Below are 24000 nucleotides of genomic sequence, written 5' to 3'. Positions count from 1 at the left end.
GCTTGCTCCAATATCCCCAAAATCTCTGAAAGCCAGTAAACTTTTTGCCATCGCACAGGTGAACATCGGTGGTGGAGCTTCAATCCACTCTTACCTCAAAAAAACCCCATTTAGATAACGCTCCTTTATTCTGACTGTGCCCTACCTGTGATTAATGTCAAGAATACTGACACGAAAGGATTATCCTACTGAAAATACAATGTATTTTTTTTTTTAAATAACTGTCCCTTTCACTCCCTTCCCCGTGAGAGGACAGACGCATCTCTCTGCCCATACTTAGACTCTTTCAAAGGTCACGGTCACTCTTCAAGGCTCCACCAAAACCCCACAGAGCACAAGAAGTTACATTTCCTCTGCACCCTGCATCGGTGCATCCAAAATGCTTTGCCTAAATCCCAACACGTGCCAGGGACAGCAGCAAAAAGGACGTTTGCACCTAATAAGGCCTGAATTGTCATAAACAGCATCTATTTGGCAGCCAATTCATCCTTTGAACAGTGAACTCAAACGAAGAGCACTCCTTAACATTATACTTAAAACCACACAGGCTTCCACTGAAAATTATGGGGATTTTGTTCTGATTTCAATAGGAACCGGGTCAGGAATTTTGTAAATACTTCTGTCCAGAATGCATTTGTACTGATTTTTTGTTTATTTGTTTTAATTCTGTTTTTAAATACACATAGTTGAGAGAAAACAATGGGCCAACTGGGCCGGAAAAACTATGTGAGACACACAAGTAACTGGGCTACTTTTGGGTTTTTGTTGTTTTCATTTTTGAAGGTTGGAGAGGATTGATTTCTGTTTGAAGAAAACTGTAGGAAAGTACTGGATTGTAAAAATCCATTAAATGTCTAGCAAAACAGTGACTTTCTGCTTATCAAAACTATTCTCACATGAAATGGTAATAAAAGAAGGTGCCAGTCTCTGGAATTTGAATTTTGTGTTGGTGGAAAGAAATATGAAAGCCTGTCATCTCTTTGCACTTGAATCTGCCATGTCCAGATATGTGAAGTACTAACATTTTCAAAGAGATTATTTCATATTAGTTTTGAATAATATTTTCTAAAAGCCTAAATAGAAATGTATTTGCATGCCTGATGAAGCTGCAGGAATGAAAAAAGGGAAAGTCAGAAACGTTTCTCAAGTTTTTTCCTTTAGTGAATTCAAACTCTGCAACAAAATTAAAGAGGATTTCACAAACTGCAACAGAAATAAATGGCAAGAATGACATTTTGCATTTGTCTAGGAAAGGGCAAGACTTGCCTCCTCCTCGGCAGGTTACCCAACAGCACGACTCAAGTTTGCAAAAATGTAAATACAACCTGGTAATGCTGGTGGATTTATAGTTTCCCAGTTGAAATTCAACGAATTTTCCATTTTTACTGAAAATAAGGTAAACGTGGAGAGATGACACTGGGGCAGGTTGGTTCCTGGAGTTTTTCTGTAGGTTGAGTTTTCTGCTTTTCCTATAGAGGATGGTTTGAGGATGGTGATCAACGAAGTGGCAGTGCCTGGCCTGGGGCCTGATCACTGCATCATCCTCATTGCACCACACCTGCCTCTCAAAACCAATTCATTTTTATACTTATATGCATACACACACACATCTAAAGCAAAACAAGGAAATCCCAGGAACTGGCCCCTGATGTTATATCTGTTGTTTATAGTCTCAATTTTATGTTTGAGAAAAAAAGATCACCATGGGACTAAGTAAATACGTTGCCCCGTACACACGTGTCCCTCCACCATGAAAATACCTACTCAGAGAAGTTCCAGACAAACCCAAAAGCACTTGTCTTGCTTTAGCACCCCATCTGGCTGCCCATCATCCTCATAAGCTCCAGCTACCTGGTGTATTTCCAGATACTGCGTGTGGGTTTATGTCTATTAGGTCATATTAGAAAAGTCATTGAAGACATTAAGAGTAGTCACAATTTATTTTAAAAGGGAAAAAAAAGTAACAAGTCGTAAACAGGACTGAAGAAAATTAAAACTACGAGGGACTCGGACGTATCTATGTCTCTATGGCTATGTCTCATATCCATAGGCCGTTGGGTTAAGAATTAGAAGTTAATAAAGATAGTAAAAGTGTGAAGATATTCACTTTAGTGTCTGTTGTCTTGCTAACACCACGCAAACGTCATTCTAGAAGTCAGCAGAAGGTTTAAGATGTACTCAGAATGCCTATGGTTGCTTTTTCTACTCATGACCCAAGTTACCCACAGCTCAGCGCAACCATCCCTAGTTCAGATTCATCCTTTCCAGCGCTCACCTGCTCTCCCCCTGAACTCCCATTTTCTCTTGTTCTCCTCAGGGCTGCAGATCACCCCAACATACCGCTGCGGATTTTTTTGTTATATAAAAAGAAGCTGTGCAGTGACCTCAGGACCGACCAGGACACTGGACACCCCTGAGTATCCTCCAGCTACTCTGACTCTTCTGATCAGGCTTTTTCGCACCTTCTCCACTTTGAGCTTTGGATGTTCCTCCTCTGCTTCTGCAGCTCCTGAAAAGTAGTTTACTCATTCTTATGTTCTAAAGAATGACATTTTTACCAGCCATTGCTTTCCCAGCGAATGAGAGCACAGAGTTGCTGTCCTATCATCCATAAACTGGCTTCAAACTTTCCAGCTTTACGAGGCAGTATCTCAACAAAGTCAATGATTTTTGATTTTTTTTTTTTTTAATCTGTAATTTAAAGCAAGGGAAAATAGATCTGTATTCATCTTAATACTGTAAATGCTTTTCTTATTTAAATAGTCTTTATATATTGAAAAAATATTTGGCTAAATTGTACATGAGAAAAATTTACTCAGGATATTCTGCACACTGCAATGAAGGTAAGCAGCACAGTCATTAAAAACACTTCTTTTAAATGAAGGCATTCATGGGATGTTGAATTTGACATCTGAGAAGTAAGCAAATTAACAGCCCCACAATCTTCAGAAAACTTGTGATTTGAGCATTCTAACCACGAAGAGGAAAAAAAAAAAATACTTTGGCCTTTGATGAGTTGCAGACAGAATGCATAAAATCTAATTTTCTTTCTTAATTTGCTGCAGTTTAGTGGTTTTTTTTTTTAATTTTAAATAGTTTAGAATGTGCAAAACCAATGAAACAAAGAGGTGTTGTTCTGTGCCACTGGCAGAAAGGTGAAAGAGTAATCAAGATGCAATTAATGGAAGGATTTTTGCCATGGGTACTTTCTAGGGGGAGAGATTGAACAGCACCCGCAGACCCCAGGACGGACGGGCGAGGGCGCAGCGTGGGAGCAGAGGATGAGGCCAGTTTTACAGGGGTGACACTGGGAAGTGAAGAGCTTCTTCAGCCCGTAGTGGGTGTTTTACAGCGTGCTTTGCCGGCCTTGGGCAGGGACTATGCCAGGCTCACTAGCCTACACTGCTGTGGTTTGAGCTTCTGAAGGAGAAGGCTCCCCAAACCACGGGGTAATTATTGTTGCAGGCCTGGGTAGGGAGCAAAGTCATCCTGGAGGGAGAACGGAGGTACTACCAGCTTCTCTGAAGACTCTCTGCTCCCATTATGAGCCATTTCATCAATATCCCTTCTGGGATGACTATGCACGGGAAATTTCAGCTACTAATGTGGCTTGCAAAGCCACGTCTCTGGTCTCCATCCTCAGGTTGCTCCTCGGTCACTTTGCACAGCTTTCCTCTGCCTTTGGTCCGCAAGGCGACACAGATGCAGACCTGCAGAGACCTCCTGCCTCGCACCGACATGCTAATTCAGAGCTGGTCTGAAGAAACAGGGTGATTGAGCTGGACGGAGCTCAAGCCTTCCAAGGCGCAGCTTTGCTTCAGGCCTACGCCTCCAGAATTCCGGAGTCAAGAATAGAAAAGCGTGGTTTTGCAAAGCTAAAGGACTTCATCCAGTGAGGGCGGCGGCATGGCACGGCACGGCACGCAAAGGGCAGAGCTCCAGGGCTGCTGCTCGTCACAGGGCAAAGGAAAACTCTTGAGTGTCTCCAATTTCCTCTGCTCTTGCTGCTCTAATGAGCCATCTGGTCTGCAAACACACAACCCTTCCTCGCTGCAGCGTCCAGCGCCGCAGAGCTTTCTGCAACCGCAACCACCACGGTTGTAAAGCACAAATAAAGGAAAGTCAGGAAAATCCATGACCGGCCAATTTAAGATTGCCTTTTCCATTTCACAGACCCACAAATCAAGCAACTCATGCATAGGCTTCAAAACAATAACAGGGTCAATTTTTCTTCTTCATATATAAAGGGAGGGCTAATGACCATGATACGTTTAGACCAATTAATCACTTCCCATTATAAAGGTTCAGTGATTTTTCTGAGGTGTAACACCTTGAAGTCATGATGTAGAGAAATGGGGAAAATTGACTTTTTCTTTACTTAATAAAATTCCACACTGAGCACTCGTCTTAACACAAAGTGATGAAAATTCCAGTTTTTCCATTGACTTAAAAAAAAAAGTTGGCTGCACAGGCTAAACTGGGCAGCCAGTAAGCCAACAACTGGGAAGTGCTGCCTTCAAACTTCCACCTTGCCTCAAGCTGTACTACAGCATCAGTGCTCCAGATTCAAACTTTGCCAACGATGAGTTACGAGGAGGAATGGTTAATTCTGTACTTAGAGTGCTTTTGAACACGTTTCCTCCTTGTAATAGTAATTTAGAAAATTAAAGGCACTTTAGAAAAATTTAAGCCACAAGATGAGGCACTGAAACAGAAAATGTCACAGTTCAGCTTGCCTTTGCCTTGGTAATGCACATGCACTTGGCAACCAGAGTCTGACAGAGCAGTGAAAGGGTTCTGCTCCTATTTTTTTCTGTCACAGCAGGGAGGTGCTCGGTGTTCAAAGGGGGATACCGGGGTCTGTGAGCCCAGAAAAGCAAAGCGTACAGCTCCGTGGTTTTCCGATGGTCACCAACTGTGTGTCTTCGTCTGTTGAGGCTGAGGTTGAGGCCGGGAGGTGGCCGGGTTGGGCATTTACCACCAGCCCCAACACCCGGAGCACCTACCGGTGCTCGCTGCCTTGGGCGCGGGGGCAACGCTGAGCCCGGGGCCGCCGCGGGGGGAAGATGGTTTTATGCAACCTGCAGGATGCCTCTGCTGGCTGAATTAGCAAATCTCTCCGCTTCTGTTATCTCAAAGTTGACGCTTTTTTTTTTTCTCCACAAGGAACGGTGTCTTAATAGCTGGCACAAAAGCAGCAGCAGCAAATTGACCCTGAATTGAGAAGTGCTTCATCCCGAAAGCACTTTACACTTTTCTGTTAAATGAGGAATCTCTTTAATGTGTTTGACATAAGCAAAACCCTTCCTGTCCTCAGATGATGCCAGCACAGGAAAAAAAAAATAAATGATATAAGTACTGATTAAGAAAGAAAGTACCCAATAATCAGTCTTGACCGCAAAAGCACTTGACAATGGAACTCAAATCACCTAATATCAAAGAACCACACCATCAGATTTACTGTGAAACGGGGAAAAGAAGGGCCAAAGGCTTTGACGATTCGTTGGCAGAGCTGCTGCCGAGCAGAGATATGTAAAGAAATCAGTGTGATGAGAAAAAGCCTTCCCGGCTTTGGATCCTCATGCTCTCGCTTATGTTTATTCTGCATTTTTAAGTGCCTGGAGAAATGAGGAGGCACTTTCAAATGTAAATGCGAAAAAGTAAATAAATACCAAACTCCTAATTTAGCATTACTGCATCTCTGACTTACAGATAAATGGAACTGCAAAATGTAATCCATTATCATGCATTTTTTTCCTTTATCTTTCTACTAAATAACTTTTAAATATAGTTTCTTCAAATTTTTGACATGTATTTCCACACTCCTTCTGATATCAATTTTTTCTATTTTATGAAAGCATTGCTAGGAGAAAGTAAGAGATTAGAAATACTATCACATCACTGTGATTTGTACCAATTAATTCTTCGTTAGCATTTCCATCACGTACGTGCCTCCCCCCCAAAAACACACACACCTGCCCTCAGTCCATGAACAAAAACCTGAATTAAATTAAAAGAACTCGAACCCACACACGTTAAAATGAGCAAACCCCACTCTAGTCGTCCCCAGCACCGAACCTGACACACAGGTCAGACCCCAACAGACTGCCCCACGCGTGGCCAGCCCGGCCAGCGGGACCACCAGCCACATCCTACCCAGAGCCACGGGCTGCAGAGGGCCAGTGGTGACGCTCACGCCACCGGCCACCGCCTGTCCCAACCCCGCCGGCAGCTCTCGGCTGGGTTTTGCACGTGGTGCTGAGGAGATTTCCTTCTCCCCTCCCTGAAAAATTCAAGGGTGATGACTGCTTTCCCTCAAGAAGCTTCCTATTAACAAATACACTTATTTTTCCTCTTTTAAATGATCTTCAGTCTCTTCCAGCGTTGCGTGCACAGAAGGCCGCTGCCTCGGGAAGGACCAAAGTCCCCTGTCACCTCTGGGCTACACCCCAAAACTGCTGCTGAAACAACATCAGCAGCACTTAGACCAAGAAATGTCATTAGCCAAACTAAAAAGAATTCAGTAGCCAATTTAGGAAAATTAATAAAAGTAAAAGCACTACATTAAATGTTTTATAACCTTCTGTGGATAATCTGGGAAGCAGAAATTCCCCTGATGTTATTCAAAGATGGGAGGAACAGCAGCAATAACTACTTCCAACCCAGCCTTGCCTGTCCACGTTCACCCCAATCTGAAAGTTTTCACAACACGGGTCTTCAATTCAGCCCAGCTGATTAAAAAAAAAGTCCTCAAGTGATAATTTAATCACCTAGAAGGCCATACTTCATGGGTACTTTGGCAATTTTGAGATCAGCGTCATTGGTGCTTATTGTCCCACATTTTAAGTGGATGGTTTCACTAAAACTTCGAAATGAAATTTTTTAGGGGTTGAGAAAAGTGACGTTTGTATAAAAATTAAGGGGAGACTGAAATACTCAGGTTAAAAAGTACTCAGGACCCAGCCTGGAATTTTGACTGTGGAAGATGTTGCACTGAGATATTTTCACAACATGGAAAAGTCCAGAAGTTCATCATTAAAACAAAGGTACAGGGCAAAGCTCATGACACGCAACACTCCCACTTTCTGAAAGCAACAGCCTGAGTATCTGCGGGACACTGCACAACAACTGCATTTTGATTTCGTTGTTGTATTTGCAGCTGCCATTAAATAATTAAGAATAAGAAAGTGCAACAGCAAGAAGAAACGTACTATTTATAGGGATCAGAATAAATCCAGCAATTAACAGCAGACAGCTGACTTCTCGTAGATATTACCTGCAAGGGTGCTCCTGCCAAAGCATCCCTTCCTTTGCACAGGTAAAACTGGCCATTGTTTTGCACAGGCACCGAGGCACAGTCCCTACGCCTCAAAATCCAAACCTGTGCACCCGTATTTAAAAGGTGTCTTTCACCTTGAAGCACAAAAAAAGGAAAAAGTACATATATTCTAGAGTTTATACAGAAACCAGTCATAGCTTACCTCACGTAGGGTCGAGGATACTAGTCCCTTTTTGGTGCTTTGTCATGACGGAATCTAATACAATTAAAAAATAGATCTATTAAACTGAAGATTTTATTCGCTGGGAAATGATGATATTTATGGACAGGCCAGAAGGCACTGCAAAAAGCAGACTGCTGAATTTTATTTTTTTTTTTAAATAATGAGATCTATTTCATTTCAAGTGATTGACTTCTGTTACTAGGTCTTAAGGAACACAGCCAGTAAACTGAGAACGGTAAGGAGAAACTTTCCTCAGGTCTTGTTTTTATCTACACACATGAGTAGTGTAACACTTGTTCTTTGTTAAAAAAAGATCCAAACAGCATCTGCAACAACTTTGAGGAATCAAAATATCTACCTGACGCAACCTACCTACCACTGACCGCTTCTACAGACACGGATGTTTCTAAGCCTCCTTCCCCCCATTACTGGCCAAAACCAGGTTTAAGTGAACAACGACCTTCCTGAAGAGCCCTTTGGGCACATTCACCCTCAAACTTCTCAGCCAGCGGCTGTCGGGAGCTGAACCGCATCATTTTTCTCGCGAAGAAAAATTTTTCCTCCTTTGGGGAGGCAGGAGGCAGCGTCGCCTGGGTGATGGGAGCGGGGAGGGGACGGGTGCCCCGGGCACAGACCTTGCTGGAGCAGCGGGTGGTGGAAGGCCGGCACGGGGAGGCTCTTCGTCCTCGCTGGCTCACAGAAGTAGGCGCACAGCCAGGCCGTGCACTGCTTCAGCGCCTCCGTCAGCTCCTCGGCGCCTTCACACACCTCGCACGTGGCCACGGACTCCCCCCTGCTGCGAGAGAGAGGAGGGGAAAATTATAACGAGACAAATGACAAGAATGAATAATCATACTCTACATGTTAGCAAAAAAAAAAAATAAAAATCTCAAAACATTCAATCTGGAGTCAGACTCCGTCTTTCTTCTAAAGGTGAAAAGATTCACAACAGCAGTAACCAAAAGCATCCCATCACCTCTAGAAATGCAATCACCTGTAAAAAATTCATAAAAGATTGGTGAGAGGGAAACACCACGTGTAAGTGAGAGATGTCACGGAACAAGAAAACCACCCAAGCCCACGGCAGATGACGCATCCTCATGCTTGCAGGGTGGATGGAGGTGAGGCTCCTCCTCCACGTCCCCTAGGGGTGCAGTCCCGTCCCCCCCAGGGATCTTCCCTGGGGAGAGGAGGAAAGGAAGCGGCTTTCTGCCGAACCCGTGCCTTCCTCTGCCCCCTTTCCCTCCAGTGACGGTGGCAGGTTTCTGCTTTCCTCCACTTATTGAATTGGAAGGAAGCAATTGAGAATTCATTTGATTTTCAATGGCAGCTCGTGCTTACAGGGTACTGAAGAGCAAAGCAAGCGAACAAAAAGCACCTGCAAACAAAAACGTACTTCTTCCTTTACTACTTTTTTTCTTCCTTTTCCTCGGGAAGAGCAATGTGTGTGTCCGAGACAAGTGAAAACGTGACCACTGGATTTGCAAATCTCCAGCCCTGTTTCCCAATCTGTACGTTTCCAGCGAGGCAAAGCAGCGGAGGCGAAGGGGTGGTGGTGATGCCCTCCCGGTGCTTTACAAGATCGTGGTGTGGTGGGTGTCTCTCCAAACTGCAGAGACCAGCTTCAGGGTCCTGATAAACAATCAGAGCCCACGAGCAATGCACCTGAGAGATAGGATAGGGGGACTGAGAAGGAGACATCATCAAGGGTGGCTGCCAAAACAGCAAGCCGTGCCAGCCACCTTCTCACATCCAGAATCTTAAGCCCACATGAGCCGTCCTTAAGGTCTTCTGATTATTGCAGGCTTTTTTTTCCCCCAGCTGGAAGTACAGCCAGACCCCAGAACAAGAAGTTTATCAACAGCGTGCTGCTGAAACTCATCAGCTAGACTTCTGGTGAGAGCTGGGATGCGACGCAGAGCAGGAGAAAGGAGAGAAAATTATAGAAATATCAACATATACAAGAACCTGAGACAATGGAAAAAAAAAAAAAAAAGAGAAAACCAGAGCATTTCTGCCACCTAGGTATGGGGAAAAAGCAAACCGACACAAATTCCCCAGGACAATTGCTGCAAGTGAGCAAAAATATTTTGTTAGTTCCCTCCTAGTAGAAAGCAGAAGAAAATGAAGCATCTGATCTACCAGTAATGGCATAAAAGAGACCAGGTCTGCTTTTGCCACAAGGCACCTTTGCAAAAGGAGCGAAGGCCTTCACAGCCTTGATCCACAACAGCTCGTGGAGCCCAACTCGACGGGACGTCGGTGTAATCAGACACCAGCCCCGGCGCTGCCTCTGGACAGGATAAATGATGTGCAGGCGGGAGCTGGGTCGGGGTTACTCTCAGAAGCGAAGCCCTCACTCGCCTGGTGCATGATCAAACAGCCCTGCCATCTCCCCCAGCCCCAATTCATTTTCTGATTAATTGTTAACCACTGAAGGCCACGTAATTACTGATTAGAAAGTGGCAGAGAAGAAGAGGGACACGGAGGTGGACAATTAAAACACTCCGGTCGCACTAGAATACAAGTTGATGGCTTGGAGCAGAGGCAAAACAAAAATGAAGAACCAGCTTTGGATCCATTTTGCTAGGAATTAAATGCAATTTCTTAATTAATTAAGAAATTAATGCTTTCGATTTTTCTTTTTTTGTGTGTGTGTGCGTGAAGTCGTATCAGTTTGCTTTCTAAAACTAGTGTCTAAGTTATTTTGTTATTTAATAATCTCCTTGCTAAAAAAAAAAAAAACACGGTATGAGAATCTGCATGAACTTTTTTTTGTGTGAATACCGATGACATGGACCTCAACCCAAGCTCTCAACACCACAGATAATCCGTTATTCTGCACATGTACAACACTCTGCAGAATATGGCTCAGTTTTACTGTGGATTGTTAGAGCTACGACAATATAATAACTACAGAATATAATAATGCCTCTGAAATCTCAAAGAGAAGTTGGTAGACTTTTCTGCTCCATTTATCCAGAAGAGCATAGAAAGCACTCAAAACTACAGTAACCTTATGTTTTTCACATCATCTTGTTTCACGTTCTCGGGAGTCTGGAAATGATTTGGACTGTAATATCATCATAAAACCAAAAGACTTTGTCTCCTCACTGCTCCGCAAGCAAGCAGCCCCCAGCAGCTGGGCTCCCGGCTCTGCCTCCGACCGTCCCAGCCTGACACTGCCAGACACGCACCAGAATTTCCTCCTGGCTCCAGAAAGGCACCAAAATCCCGTCGTTCTTCCCCAGAACAGGTGGGGAGCAGCATGGCAGCAATCGGCGAGGTGCGGCTGAGGCTGGTGCCTGGGCTGCTCGGGGCTTTGCCTGAAGCCTCAAGGTAACCATCAGGCCATTAGCTCCATGTTCAGTATAGAGAATAGAGTAAAGGTTCATTAATATCTTTAAGATGACACAAATTACATCAGCTCTTTGCCTGTCTGTGGAGCTGGGAGGGTGCAGGAACCTGCTGCATAGCGCAGCAAGGCTCAGCCAGCCCCCTGCCACCACATACACACTCCTCACTTCCACCAGGTCCTTCCTGGTAGGAAGTCTTCATTTATTTATTTATTTATTTATTTTTAATTACTGCTTTTAACAACAGTGCCTTGTCACTGCTGAACATCTCTAGATGGTTTTGATGAGGCCATTCTCCCACCACTTCAACACCAGGCACCATCACAGTCTCCACAGCCACCTCCACCTCGGCCAAGAAAGCAAAAACTTTGCAAAATGAAAATGAATTGCTTTCTAAGAAGGCACTGACTTCTTCTCCTGTAGGATACAAAGTCAATTTGCCAACATATATGCTGAGAGCTTCAAGTTGGCAGAAAGTTAAAAAAAAATAAATCTTCGTATTAATTTTGCTTGGCTAGAAATGCTAACAACTATTCCTGGGAATTTGACAGCATTAATAAAGAAAAAGAACGAACGTAACTTATGCATGGATGTCTTCCACTGGCCCCGCTCCCCTCCCTTCCCTCCTCCCCCCCTTTCCCTTTCTGAAGTTACATAGCAGCACTCCTTCTACAAACTACCTCATCATTAAAAATTCAACTTAAAACGCCAGCTGCCTTTTAAAGGATTTTCTCAGGCTTCAAAGCCACGTTTTGGTCCAACTAGACCATACGTGTGTTTCAAAAAGCAAGTCAAAAGTGGTCTCAAAATATTCACAAGAAGAAAAGGAGAGCAGATGAGTCATATCATGGGAAATTCCGCCCCCCTCCTCCTCGTGTGAAATTCCTCTGCTCAGCATTAGACTTCTTGGAAGGTTTCTGAACACCCTACTCCATGCGTTGGTCTTTGAGTATCTCTAAAGTTAAGCCGGACAGGAAGAAGTTGGTTTTATGCCATCTGGGAAAAACACCCATCTAAGAGTCATGTTAAGTATTTCTGCCTAATCTTTAGCAACAAACGACAAGGAAAAGGGGACCCTCTTCTCTTCACGTCCTGCCCTCAGTGATCGCCACGGAAGGGGCTTGCTCCTGGCCGTAGAGCCACAAGCAGCACCCGAGGCGATGGCCATTCATTATATGTTTTACCGACGGAAAGCTTCAGTCTTAAACCTGTGATTCAACAAGAGGTAGCTTTTATACATGAAAATAAAATAAACATATTCATCCAAAAATGCAAGAAACTAAATGGTGCAAGAAATCTGACTGCTTTACTTTTGCCCTGGGGAATGTAATTATCTTTCCTTAAAAAGTACCAACATTTTATTTTATTTTTTTTTTTTTTACCATGTGGCTGGAATAATGCGAAGCATTTATTTTAAAAGCAGTGGTCTTATTTAAGCCCCTTACGCTTTCATTGGCTTCTGTCATTGCACTTGTTTTCATTAGTGAATTGTGTTGGGTGCTCCCTGCATCTCAAAAAATTCAAAGTGGAGATTTTTGTATTTTCACTTGGTCAACAAGTAATCATCACTGTAGGGGTTTTAGGTTGTTGTTGTTTTGCCTTTTTTTTTTTTTAAGGTTGTTGTTTTGCCTTTTTTTTTTTAAGGTTGTTGTTTTGCCTTTTTTTTTTTAAGGTTGTTGTTTTGCCTTTTTTTTTTTAAGGTTGTTGTTTTGCCTTTTTTTTTTTAAGGTTGTTGTTTTGCCTTTTTTTTTTTAAGGTTGTTGTTTTGCCTTTTTTTTTTTAAGGTTGTTGTTTTGCCTTTTTTTTTTTAAGGTTGTTGTTTTGCCTTTTTTTTTTTAAGGTTGTTGTTTTGCCTTTTTTTTTTTAAGGTTGTTGTTTTGCCTTTTTTTTTTTAAGGTTGTTGTTTTGCCTTTTTTTTTTTAAGGTTGTTGTTTTGCCTTTTTTTTTTTAAGGTTGTTGTTTTGCCTTTTTTTTTTTAAGGTTGTTGTTTTGCCTTTTTTTTTTTAAGGTTGTTGTTTTGCCTTTTTTTTTTTAAGGTTGTTGTTTTGCCTTTTTTTTTTTAAGGTTGTTGTTTTGCCTTTTTTTTTTTAAGGTTGTTGTTTTGCCTTTTTTTTTTTAAGGTTGTTGTTTTGCCTTTTTTTTTTTAAGGTTGTTGTTTTGCCTTTTTTTTTTTTAAGGTTGTTGTTTTGCCTTTTTTTTTTTAAGGTTGTTGTTTTGCCTTTTTTTTTTTTAAGGTTGTTGTTTTGCCTTTTTTTTTTTAAGGTTGTTGTTTTGCCTTTTTTTTTTTTAAGGTTGTTGTTTTGCCTTTTTTTTTTTAAGGTTGTTGTTTTGCCTTTTTTTTTTTTAAGGTTGTTGTTTTGCCTTTTTTTTTTTAAGGTTGTTGTTTTGCCTTTTTTTTTTTTAAGGTTGTTGTTTTGCCTTTTTTTTTTTAAGGTTGTTGTTTTGCCTTTTTTTTTTTTAAGGTTGTTGTTTTGCCTTTTTTTTTTTAAGGTTGTTGTTTTGCCTTTTTTTTTAAGGTTGTTGTTTTGCCTTTTTTTTTTAAGGTTGTTGTTTTGCCTTTTTTTTTTTTTAAGGTTGTTGTTTTGCCTTTTTTTTTTAAGGTTGTTGTTTTGCCTTTTTTTTTTTTTAAGGTTGTTGTTTTGCCTTTTTTTTTTTTTTTTTTTTTACGGACACTTTTTTGTTTGTATTAACATGCCAGCCTCTAACATGCATGCAGTCTGTCTGAACTTTACGGTGATGTTAAATGGATAATTCAGCTGCAAGTGACTGTCTCATCTACAGCTTTACAACGTGATGCTTAATTAAGACTACATACGCCTCAGAAAAAAAAAAGTTTAAGCTATAAAAAGCAGACATCTAACAATATACACTTTTTTAAAGTTGGATGTTTCTCAAAATGAGACTTTTTTTCAGGCCAGGGAACGACTGGTGCTGCTGCAGACCTCCAGCCTGGGCACTCAGCTCTTGGTGGTGGCCAAGTCCAAGCGAGATGTAAGCTCAGTCCCAGCATGGGAACCCACCACAGCCCCAGCACCGACCTGCTGGGCAGCTGTTCCATACCCTTCTTACTGCAAACCTACGTATTTATTTCCATTACAGCCCTTTTTTTAAGGCCGACCAACCTAAGGACGGCGGCGGGCTCTGGCCTCCCCGCAGCTCAGAGGTGCCTTCCCGAGGCTCCATCTCAGCCGCGTCCCTTCGCTGGCTTCTTACGTTTACAGGGGATGAAATGAAGGAAAAGATGGCTTTAGCAGAGGGGGAGAAAAGCAGAACCACCACCTGTTTCAGTTTAACAGGCTCCTTCCAAACCACTTGCCAAGAACTGGAAGTTTCTAACGTGCTTCCAAAATAAACATGTAAGCAGCAGATTGGCTTCAGTATCATCCTAAATAGCTTAACCATTATGAAAACCAGAGAAATGCTGTGAGAAGCCTCGGTGGGTAGCCATAGTCTAAACCGGTATGATTTTAATTATTTGTTTTATTTCTGAGCTATTTTTTGCCTTAGTCAGTCCTTAATAAACCTTAACGGAAACACTGCAAGACGGACCTTGAGTTGTGTGATTTAAAATAAAGATAATATATCCCAAAGGCTCTGCTGGCAACTTCCTTAGGGGTAAAGCTAAGAGCTGGCAGCTTCCTCGGGGTAAATATTATGAGAATGTGGTATCCGCTCCCACAACGTATTTATATATTTATAAAATATTCGTATATATTAAATATAATCGATTGGTTGAATGTAATACTCACTTCCACTGCCTGTAGCCACACACCCCTGAATGTTTTATCCCAGGATAACTACCTCATCCTCCAGAGGTTTGCCTAAGAAGAGGTTTATAAACTGGTTCAGGTGCTGAGCTCATGAAGAATCTCCTTTACTTCAATTTGGTTAAGAGATAAACCAAAAAAGATCCCCAACTAGCACAAAAAGAAAATTGTAACTCCTCCTAGACTGCAGTCAGCTAAAGGCCAGTGGTATGTGTGGGGAGACTCAGATGATTCGTTATTACATTACTATAATAACTACAACAGTTCCACTCAGGTAACAGCAGGGAGAAAGATCTAAAATAAAAAATAAATAGAAAGAAAGATATGGAATGTATGATTTTACATACAACTTCCCAATCCCTCCTCATGGAAATTAGAGTTTTTGCCAGGCTGTCACCAACTGAGTTGTGTGTTGACACCACAGTCCACATGGCACTGAAACTCACCGGGTGTGCAACACCCTGTTATCTTCAGGCATGTAGAAAATAAACATATTTCAATACTAACAGAATCCCAGAATCATCTGGGTTGGAAAAGCCCTTGGAGGTCCTCCAGCCCAACCATGACCCTCCCCCTGACCGTTCCCAACTCCCCCAGATCCCTCAGCGCTGGCTCAGCCCGACTCTTCAACCCCTCCAGGGATCCCGGGGACTCCCCCCTGCCCTGGGCAGCCCATTCCAACGCCCAACAGCCCCTTTGGGAAAAAAATGCTTCCTAAGATTCAGTCTAAACCTTCCCTTATTCAACCACATCCCATTCCATGTTTTTCAAGGGCATTCACAATTTTTTCCACTGTGTTCCCTGAACAAAGACCATAAGCACTTCTGTTCGTTAACAACAACTGTATGTTAAAATATAAAGAAATTAGACCTAACCAAGAGGCTTTTGGATGACCAGAGTGCTGTGAAAGCAATCACCAGCTGTACTCTTCACAATGCAAATGGCACAAAAACTCACCAAACCCCCCTCTTAGCCCGTCTTCATCAAAATCCACACCAGAAGTCCACGTCACTGAGTCTAATGTGAACAGAGGAAGAGTCGGGAAGAGACCAGAGGAGAAAACCAAGCAGCAAACCCAGCGCCTGCAGGAGGTGTGATGGGCAAGAAGGAGCAGAAGGCAACGATCCTTCTCTGAAATGGAGCCCCGACGTCCCCGTGCTGCTCCCGAGGCTCCCCAGCCCCAACAGCTTCACAATTTAGACCCAGGGAAAAGAGATAGAGACTGAATTTTAATTAAACCTGAAACAGAAAACGCTGTGGTTTGTTCCTGTAAATCTGCAAGCACATTTACAGGGCAGCACAACGCCCAGCGTCTCCGGTTTGAAGAGGACCTTCAGGCTGGCGTAAGCAGGAAGAATTACTGTCAGTGTTTTTTCTCCTCTGTATTTGACACTCCTTTGGCCGTTTGATTTCTGAGAGGTCTGTGCCTTAAACAGGCCCCTAAATTACCAAAATAACCCATTATCCAAAAATTATCAAAGCAATCAGATATCCAGAAGGGATGAAAAAGGCTCTGACAGAAATGCATTAATGAAGGAGAGGGGGACATAAATAAAACAGCAGGAAAAGACTCCTGTAAGTATCTTGTATTAAAAAGCCCTTTTTTTTTCCCCTCAAAACTCCCCCCCCCCCCAAAAAAAAAAAAAAAAAGACAAAGAAAAAAAAATCAGGGGGGTATATTATAGAACCCTTCCCAAAACAAAGGACCCATGAGAGGGACGTGGCCTCCTGGAGCCAAGGCTGCAGCACGTCAGGGAGCCCCAACCTCGGCGGCCATCCCGAGGGGTAATTGCAGCCCAACCCGAGCAAGTGTTTGGTGACTGTCTGTAAAGATCTCCATGTGGCTGTCATGCTAATCCTCTTGTTAAGGGAGAAAGACCAGAGGCCTGTTGCTGCAGCAGACTCCAACTATAACGAATGGGCTCTGACATGACCCGGCAGCCCTGCTCGGCGGCCGGAGCGCGTGATGCGATCTGACAGCAATTTAGACATGGCTCTCTTGGAGACTGCAGACCTACTTAACGTCAAACAAGAGGGGGAATGTGGGTGGACTTCTGAATGGCTTTTACCCTCGTTGCAGGGTTACAAAAAATAGGAAAAAACAACAACCCAACCCATCAAGCCTATGGAAAAGGATCTTAGAGAAGGAAGCTGTGGAGAGGAAAGTGTTTTTGGGAATATTGTCCAGTTACAGTAGGATTCTGTCATCACCGCTGGGGAGAGTTTAGGATGTAGCCATAATCCCTCTGTGAGTCACCTGAGGAACAGAACAGTCCTCAGAGCATCAGAGAGGAGCAGAATGTCCAAGTGATTTGAAACCAGGGAGAAAAAAGGCTCCTTGGGGTCATTTTCCTCACGAGAGGCCGTGCTGCAGCCCAAGGACTGGACTAGCTCGTGCGGGCGAGCACGTGCCCCTCCTCCTGGTGCCTCCTACTCAGGCTATCACCCCTCAGATGGGGTCCCACACCGAGCAAAGCCACCCTGGGATCAGGATGGCTCCTGGCAGTGTGCATCCATGATTAAACCATTCCCCGGGCGTCGGTCAGCTGCGGCACAGCAGGTGGATAGAGCAGCTTCACAGCTTACGGTCATTAGGATAGTTAATTGTGAAGAGCTCCTGAAGCAGAGTAAATTTTTAACATTTGCAGGAGAATTTAGTGCTGATTCTCTAGGATCTGAACAGTAACACTTGCCATGAAACAGGTATGAGGGGCAAACATAATTTAAAAGGTTACGTACTTTTTTTTTTTTTTTTTTTTAAAAAAAGAGGCATTTTTTAATTTTATCAGCAAATGACTGAAGACAACTCTCCACACAACACTAATGCATGTGAAGTCACCAGAAGTCAGTCCTGTATTAAAAGTTGCACTGTCTGGAAAGTGAAGGCTGTCTTTTTCTTATACATATATATCTCTCTACTTGTCTTACCAAATCATTCTTTTCTTCGAGAAATAGACAGCGTGTTACTTTTCAAATGGAAGAATCAGTAATGATTAGAAGACAAAAATTAACATTAAAACAAGACTCAGTCACGCAGGATTATTTTTTTACATAATAAACGTAGAGTTAGCTGGCATTTTTACTGAAGCCTTCATTGTGAAATTAAATAAAAACGTATTTTATCAACACCTAAATGTCATTTAAATAGTCTTTCTTTGATAGATGATGGCTAAAGCCACCCCAAAACTGCAAATGAATTATCTGGTCTCTAATGATTCCAAAACGATTACAGGATGCAGAGCAATCTCGTTAAATTTTATTCAAAAGCTTACTACACTTGTGTTTTCTCTTATTTTTCTATCAATGAAACCCAGGAGGTTTAAGAACAATTCATTATGTATGAGACCCAACTTACAGTGCTTGACTGTTGATTAATAGGAAAGTTTGCTGTATGTACATTTGCAACATTAGATGCATACAATATGCTAACTTATTCTTTCACCGAAGCTAATTATTTACAAAAATGACTACTTGAGACTACAATTTATTAAATGCATGCATCCAGTCTCAATTTGGCCCCAAAAGACAGTCTGGAATGAAGATCTTTTACTTGATGTGACAACTTCTAGAAACAGTGTTATTAATATTGTAAACGTGGCAAATAAAGAGTTCAAATAGCCGTATGTCTGTGTTGCATTTTTTTCCCCACAACTGAATCAAGGAACAAAGCAGCTTTTTAGCTTTAAAATTCATGGGGAAGCACATCCTTACATAGTTTAATTTAGCTTCTTATAAATGAAGTGTCTGTATGATAGCAGTAAGAGATTTAAAAAAAAAAAAAAAAAAAAAAGGATGAGAGCTGCAATAAACAGAAATAACACCCCAATTCGTGCTGAACGACCGCGTCGCAGTTATTTTTAAGACCTATTCAAACGAAATTGATGCATTTATGGAAGAGTACAAGAACTCAAGAACTGAGTAAGACTTACTCCTTGTCATACGAGCTTTGCAATATTTTCACCACTCTGCTTTTATCTGTTGTTGAGGATGTAAATTTTTAGGGGTCTGACTGGTCAGAAATTCTCCATTAAAATGGCACCTCTCTTTTACCCTGAAAAAAGAAGCATCTGCACGAAAATTTGGGTATCAGATGGAAATCCCAAATAAACAGATGCACTTCTTGAGTGAAATACGTAAGTCAGTCTTTTTTTCCCAACTTTTGCAATTAATGATGTTAAATTCCGGCAGCAAACTGAGGTTGCCTAAGAAAGCAGCAGAGGCAGCCCTGTGCCGCTGCCCGCCGTGGTGCCTGCGAAGCCGCTGCCTCCTTATCCTGCGCCGTGTGTACCAGCAACCACTTGAAAGAAGGGAGTGAGACTCCTGTCTTCACATGCCAAGATAAGGAAAATCAATGTCAATGCCCAAAAGACTCGAGTGATAGCACTGAAGGTCATTAAATGCTACTCGCTGCCCTGTACCATTAAAGTTTTGATTGGAATCCTATATAGAGAGACACAGATTTCAAACAAGATCTTGCCCTGGGATACGGTTCTGCGAGACCACGGAGGAAACACAGCAATCAGGGAGCGGCCAACCTTCCTCGGAACACAAGAAACACCTTCAAGGAAAACAATGCTACGTGTGGGTGGTCTTGGCTTATTTTTCCTGAACGTATTTATTGTGTTTCCAGAGAAGCGTATCTCATCACGGACAAAGATCTCTCTTAAAACAACGGCAAGGTGCAAGGACAACTGCTAAGTTATGGTTTTTCATCCACCTCAACCTTCTGCCGTGTGTCCCAATGCCCCAAGCTCTGCTTCATTGTCTACTCCATGCCAAGCTCCTTCCTTCTCCTTCCACTGCCCAGTTTTGTGTTTTGTGCTTTTTCAGCCCTGGCCACCCCCCATCCTCCTGCCCATCCTCCTAACTCACTTTGTTTGGACCATCTCAGTACTACTCGTCGTCTGACCTCACTGCTCTACAGCAATTTCACGGTCCATCTCTGTGCTGGTCACCAACTCAAGTACTGCTTTCTTCCCCTCTCCCAGGCACGTATCTTCTGGATTAATTCTTAATTCTCTCCAGATTTCATCCTGTGTGTTTCTGCCTCATTTGTGCTAGCAGAAGTCATTCAAACAGGTCAAAAAACTGACAGCTAGTTGCGGTGCTCCTCAGCACCGTGAGGTTGTGTCACTTTTGTGCTCAAGCCCAGAGACCTCCTTCCGCAGAGAGACCCATTCACCCTCCGTGAACAGAACTTTTTGAAGGCCTACAGCTGGGCCACATTTAGAGAAGAAAAATATTCCTAGTATCAGAGTGGGTTTTCATAAATACTACTCTTTCAAATCAGTGGGTTTGGCAGCAGAGCGACTGGAAGATTTGTTTAAAAGATAAAAACCCGCCAATTTCTGTCTGTCTCTTCATTGGAAAGGACCACCCTGTTCTAGAGTGAGAATGGGGGAGATCAAGCACGTGCCCTCAATCAGCAACAATTAAGCAGATGCTTCACATGAAATGCTTTAAAGCGAAAAGTAAAAATTCGGCCAAGTGACATGCAGCAGCACACTCTCACCCAAGATGTTAGGCAACATTAAGCATAGGTGATATCATCAGTTCTATCTATAATTAGGTTAAAAGAAAGTCAGTTAATTTTAGCACTTACAAGAAATTGTTACAAAACATTTTTTCTTATATAAAAGAATTCTCCCATCAGACTTCCGAGGTCGGTTTTATCACAGGCAATTAACCGTGTTAGGGCTGGCTGCAGGGGACCCTTAAACCACTCACCAGACTCCCTTCGCCTCCCCACTTAGCTCCTCTGTTTTAGGGTATTCACCACAGCTCTCCCCACTGCTTCCCAGCTCTGTGCAACTGCCACATAGCATCACCTTGTACATAAACTCCACCACCTCTATTCATCGTAATAACCCAGTTGCTAACTGGTATCTGAAGGAAAATTTACATTTTTTCTACATATCCAAGATAGATATAATCCCAATTATGCATGGATTTAAAAAAAACCCAAACCCCTAAGGCAGTTAAAATACACATTACAACCCTTATACTGCAAGACCCAGGTCTCTGGTCCCCACTGGTGCACGGGGAAATTGAAGGAGGAAAGTTAAGGCTAAATTATTGGAACTGGGCTCTGACTTTGGATGTCCACCTTGACGTGCGTTAGTGCATGAATTCCAGATGAAAGCGAGCACCAAGAATTATAATCAACAGCACCTGCAGATACTCCAGCCTATTAAAATGAATTAAGATACAGATAAATCAGGAACCTCTTAAGAATTCAACTCATCAGGACATTTTTCAAAGCGGCTTCTCCCCGACTGGGTGTCCTCTGAGCATCTCCTGTTAGGAACAACCGTAGGCTCATCTGATGCCTGACGTGCAGGATCTCCCATCAGGGCAGAGAGCGGCGTTTGACCCGACGCGCACGCTCCTGCCACCACCGGAGACGCGCTGCCCATCTGCTGCTTGAAAAAAATATGAAAATATTTTCCCCCTGTGAATGAGGCCCTTCTGATGCACGGCCCAGCGAAACAGCTGCATGGGAGAGCGGATGGCAGGAAAGGCACCAGACAAAGCCCTTGAGGCAAGTTTGACCCTCTCTGTGTTACCGTGAAGCTTCCAACATCAGTGCAAAGAAATGGTATTCGTCTTGGTTTTTTTTAAAACCAGGTATGAACACTCAGAAACCACAAAAACGCACACCGGCATTGGATGAAACCATCATGAAACTTGTCAAGATCTGGGTTCCTAGCAGGCATCCATCATTCAAAGTTTCATGTCAGCACAGGCTGAGAAGAGGACGCTCAGAAAAAGCCGCTAATAGATGCCAGTTAAAACAGCAGAGTTAATAAAAATACTCTCTCCAAAGCTTTTCTACAGGGCTTTGAGATTGTCTCCCACACGCAAGGGCAGGATCTGTCCTAAAATGGCACTACCCAATGAAGAGCTGACTTGACTTCTCACCAATTTGGCCTCAACCCCAAAAATACAACCCTACAACAGCAGGAAGAATAAAAAAAACCCAACGTATTTTCCTTCATTTTAATCAACCCTTGTCAGCACTTCTTGTTTATGGTTTGCAACACACTACAGTGCCACGGATCAGCTCTTTGGGGGGTTTGTGTAGCTACACCCCATCGCACGCACAGGACGGTCACTTTTGCACGTGCACGTGCGTAGAAGAGAGACGTGAAGCCGACCCGGGGGGGACTCTGCAGGGACGCCACGGGAAGCCCTCTGAAGGCATTGGGAGCCTTTGGGAGAGCCTTTGGCCCCCACCGGGGAGCACCTCCCGAGCAGTCCACCCCCTCCTCCGCTGTGGCTGCTCCCTGCATCTTCCCAATTGGGGAGGAAAATTTTTCTTCTGCCAGGTAAGCAAGCGGAACCCAATCACAGGATTGGAAAAACAGTAGGGCACATCAATAAAACCAATAAAAATACTGTTTCAAAAAACTGCTGTTATAATTAACTGAAATAAGAGTCTATAAAATGCTACCTCAGAAGAAGCTTGTTAAAGACTGAATATAGGAACTGTAATTTAAACAAACCCTCCCCTTCATGGACCACCTTGGCCCCAGGATGCCCCTCGCTTCTCCCAGCCTCCCGCTGACATCTGGGATGTCTCGCTGCTGGGATCCAGGAGCTTCAGGACTTCTCTGTGCAGAAGAGAGTCGCATCCGAACGTCCCCCACGAAGGCCAAAGCGGGATCTAGTGTCAGCTGTGAATTACAGCCCCGGCCCTGGAACTACCCCGAAATCCCACTGATGTCCTGTGGCAGGAGAGACGGGAGACGCTCGCAGACCATCCTTCTGTCTGAGAGGAGACAGACAAAACCACTTTACATAACTCTGTTTCGGATTGTGCAGAAGTATTTTTTGAGCGTGCTTTCTCTCCTCGCAGAGCCTGGAGACCGCTGTCCTCCGAGCTTTAGGTGCACCTGCATTACAACCCCATTACCTTGTGTACTACACTCATTAATAAATAAGCTTCTCACTTAAGTGCCTTTCTTGTAAATTGGTTTGTTCTGTTCCATATAAATAATATAAATTTCTCTTATCAAGTGTGGCGGATTTTTTTTTTCTTTACCTAGGTACAGGCACTGTAGTAATTTAACCTAAGAAGCAGTTCATGCAACGTGCTTTCTCAACATCCCTTGTCATCAGTCCGTATTTACTACGGCAGCTGCAATATGTTAAATAGTTAGCATAGCGTAAAATAATGTCTTTAATAAGTGGCATTAGTATATTGACCATATGTCAAAAGTAAGAAAAAAAACCCTACTAAACGGCTAGTTATTGTAATTGTATTTTAAAACACTGAGTATTTAATTTGGAATCCCAGCTCTTAAAATGTGCTTTCTGGCAAGGACAGAATAATAAGGCCCTTAACAGTAGAAAAAAAAAAAAATGTACGTTATTATCGCAAATCTCTTTTCCAGATTACTACTACTGCAATAAACAAACCGAATAAAAACTTTAATTGTTTTCATCAGAAATGTTGTCACTGGCTTCGAAAACTGCAGCTTGAAGTTAAAGGATGAGACAATTCAGCTCTTGGCTCCGTGAGGCCGCTGCGGCGCGGGGCCCAGGGATGGGGCAGGCTGGCTGTCCCCCCCACCGCCACCCCGCTGCTCCTCGGCAGCTCTCGCAGGGCAGCAGTGCCTGCTTCTGGACACAGCCAGGCAGGAAAACACTTGGAATTGTCATCAGGCTGTTTTTAAAATTAGTTTGGTAAACATCTATATGAATACAACACACGAGATATACAGAAAAAACAAATAAAGCCTCAAAAAGACAGACCTAACCAGCTGAATGCTAAAACACGGTTTATTTAAATAAGTGTATGGGAAGAAGCAAAGGCAAGCTTAGCAGCTTCTCTTAACCAGAAGATGGTTTACCCTGACGCTTGGTTTATACACCCTGAACTTGGATTTTCGCATCTGTGCTGCTGCACCAGTCTCCCGCCCGTGCCAGCCTCAGCAAATACAACCTGACTTTCCTTCCAGAGGGAATTAACATTTCAAAAGCCACGACACCGAGCCCACCAAACTGGGGGCACCCCTAAATGTAAGCTATGCCAAGCGCTGCTGGGCGTTACTAGTGTCTCAGCACGTGTCCCCACGGCACGAACACCAGCCGCTGAGAAACGCCGACAGTGAGTGTTTGCCAGCGGGTAGCACTGCCCACCTCAGCCTGGGGTCAGGCTGAAACCACCGTCTCCCCTCCCAGGACCAGGCTGGTGGGGATGGAGAGGTCTGGCAAAGACACGGCGAGGATTTAACTGAGGACAACATCCATCTGCCTTCAGGAGTCCTGCCTCAAACCGGGGACGCGCTCTCTGCACCCAACGAGAGTTCTACATTAACCAGGGGACACTGGCATCCCCCGACCATGGAATATAAACGGCACATGGGGCTC

At 43.3% G+C, this 24000-nt stretch overlaps 1 protein-coding gene across 3 annotated transcripts in view; it reads right to left on the bottom strand.

Moving 5' to 3' along the window:
* MGMT (O-6-methylguanine-DNA methyltransferase) overlaps window positions 1-24000 on the bottom strand; it is a 174096-nt gene that overhangs the window by 28067 nt on the left and 122029 nt on the right. For all 3 annotated transcript variants that reach the window (XM_074907958.1, XM_074907960.1, XM_074907959.1), the window contains one exon: window positions 8138-8298. In XM_074907958.1, the coding sequence (XP_074764059.1) occupies window positions 8138-8298 (161 nt within the window). The remainder of the gene's footprint in view (window positions 1-8137; window positions 8299-24000) is intronic.

Source organism: Athene noctua, chromosome 5 (assembly GCF_965140245.1).
Source record: "Athene noctua chromosome 5, bAthNoc1.hap1.1, whole genome shotgun sequence".
Lineage (NCBI taxonomy): Eukaryota > Metazoa > Chordata > Aves > Strigiformes > Strigidae > Athene > Athene noctua.
The sequence above is the reverse complement of the archived record's forward strand: the minus strand, read 5'-3'. Positions and strand labels throughout refer to the sequence as shown.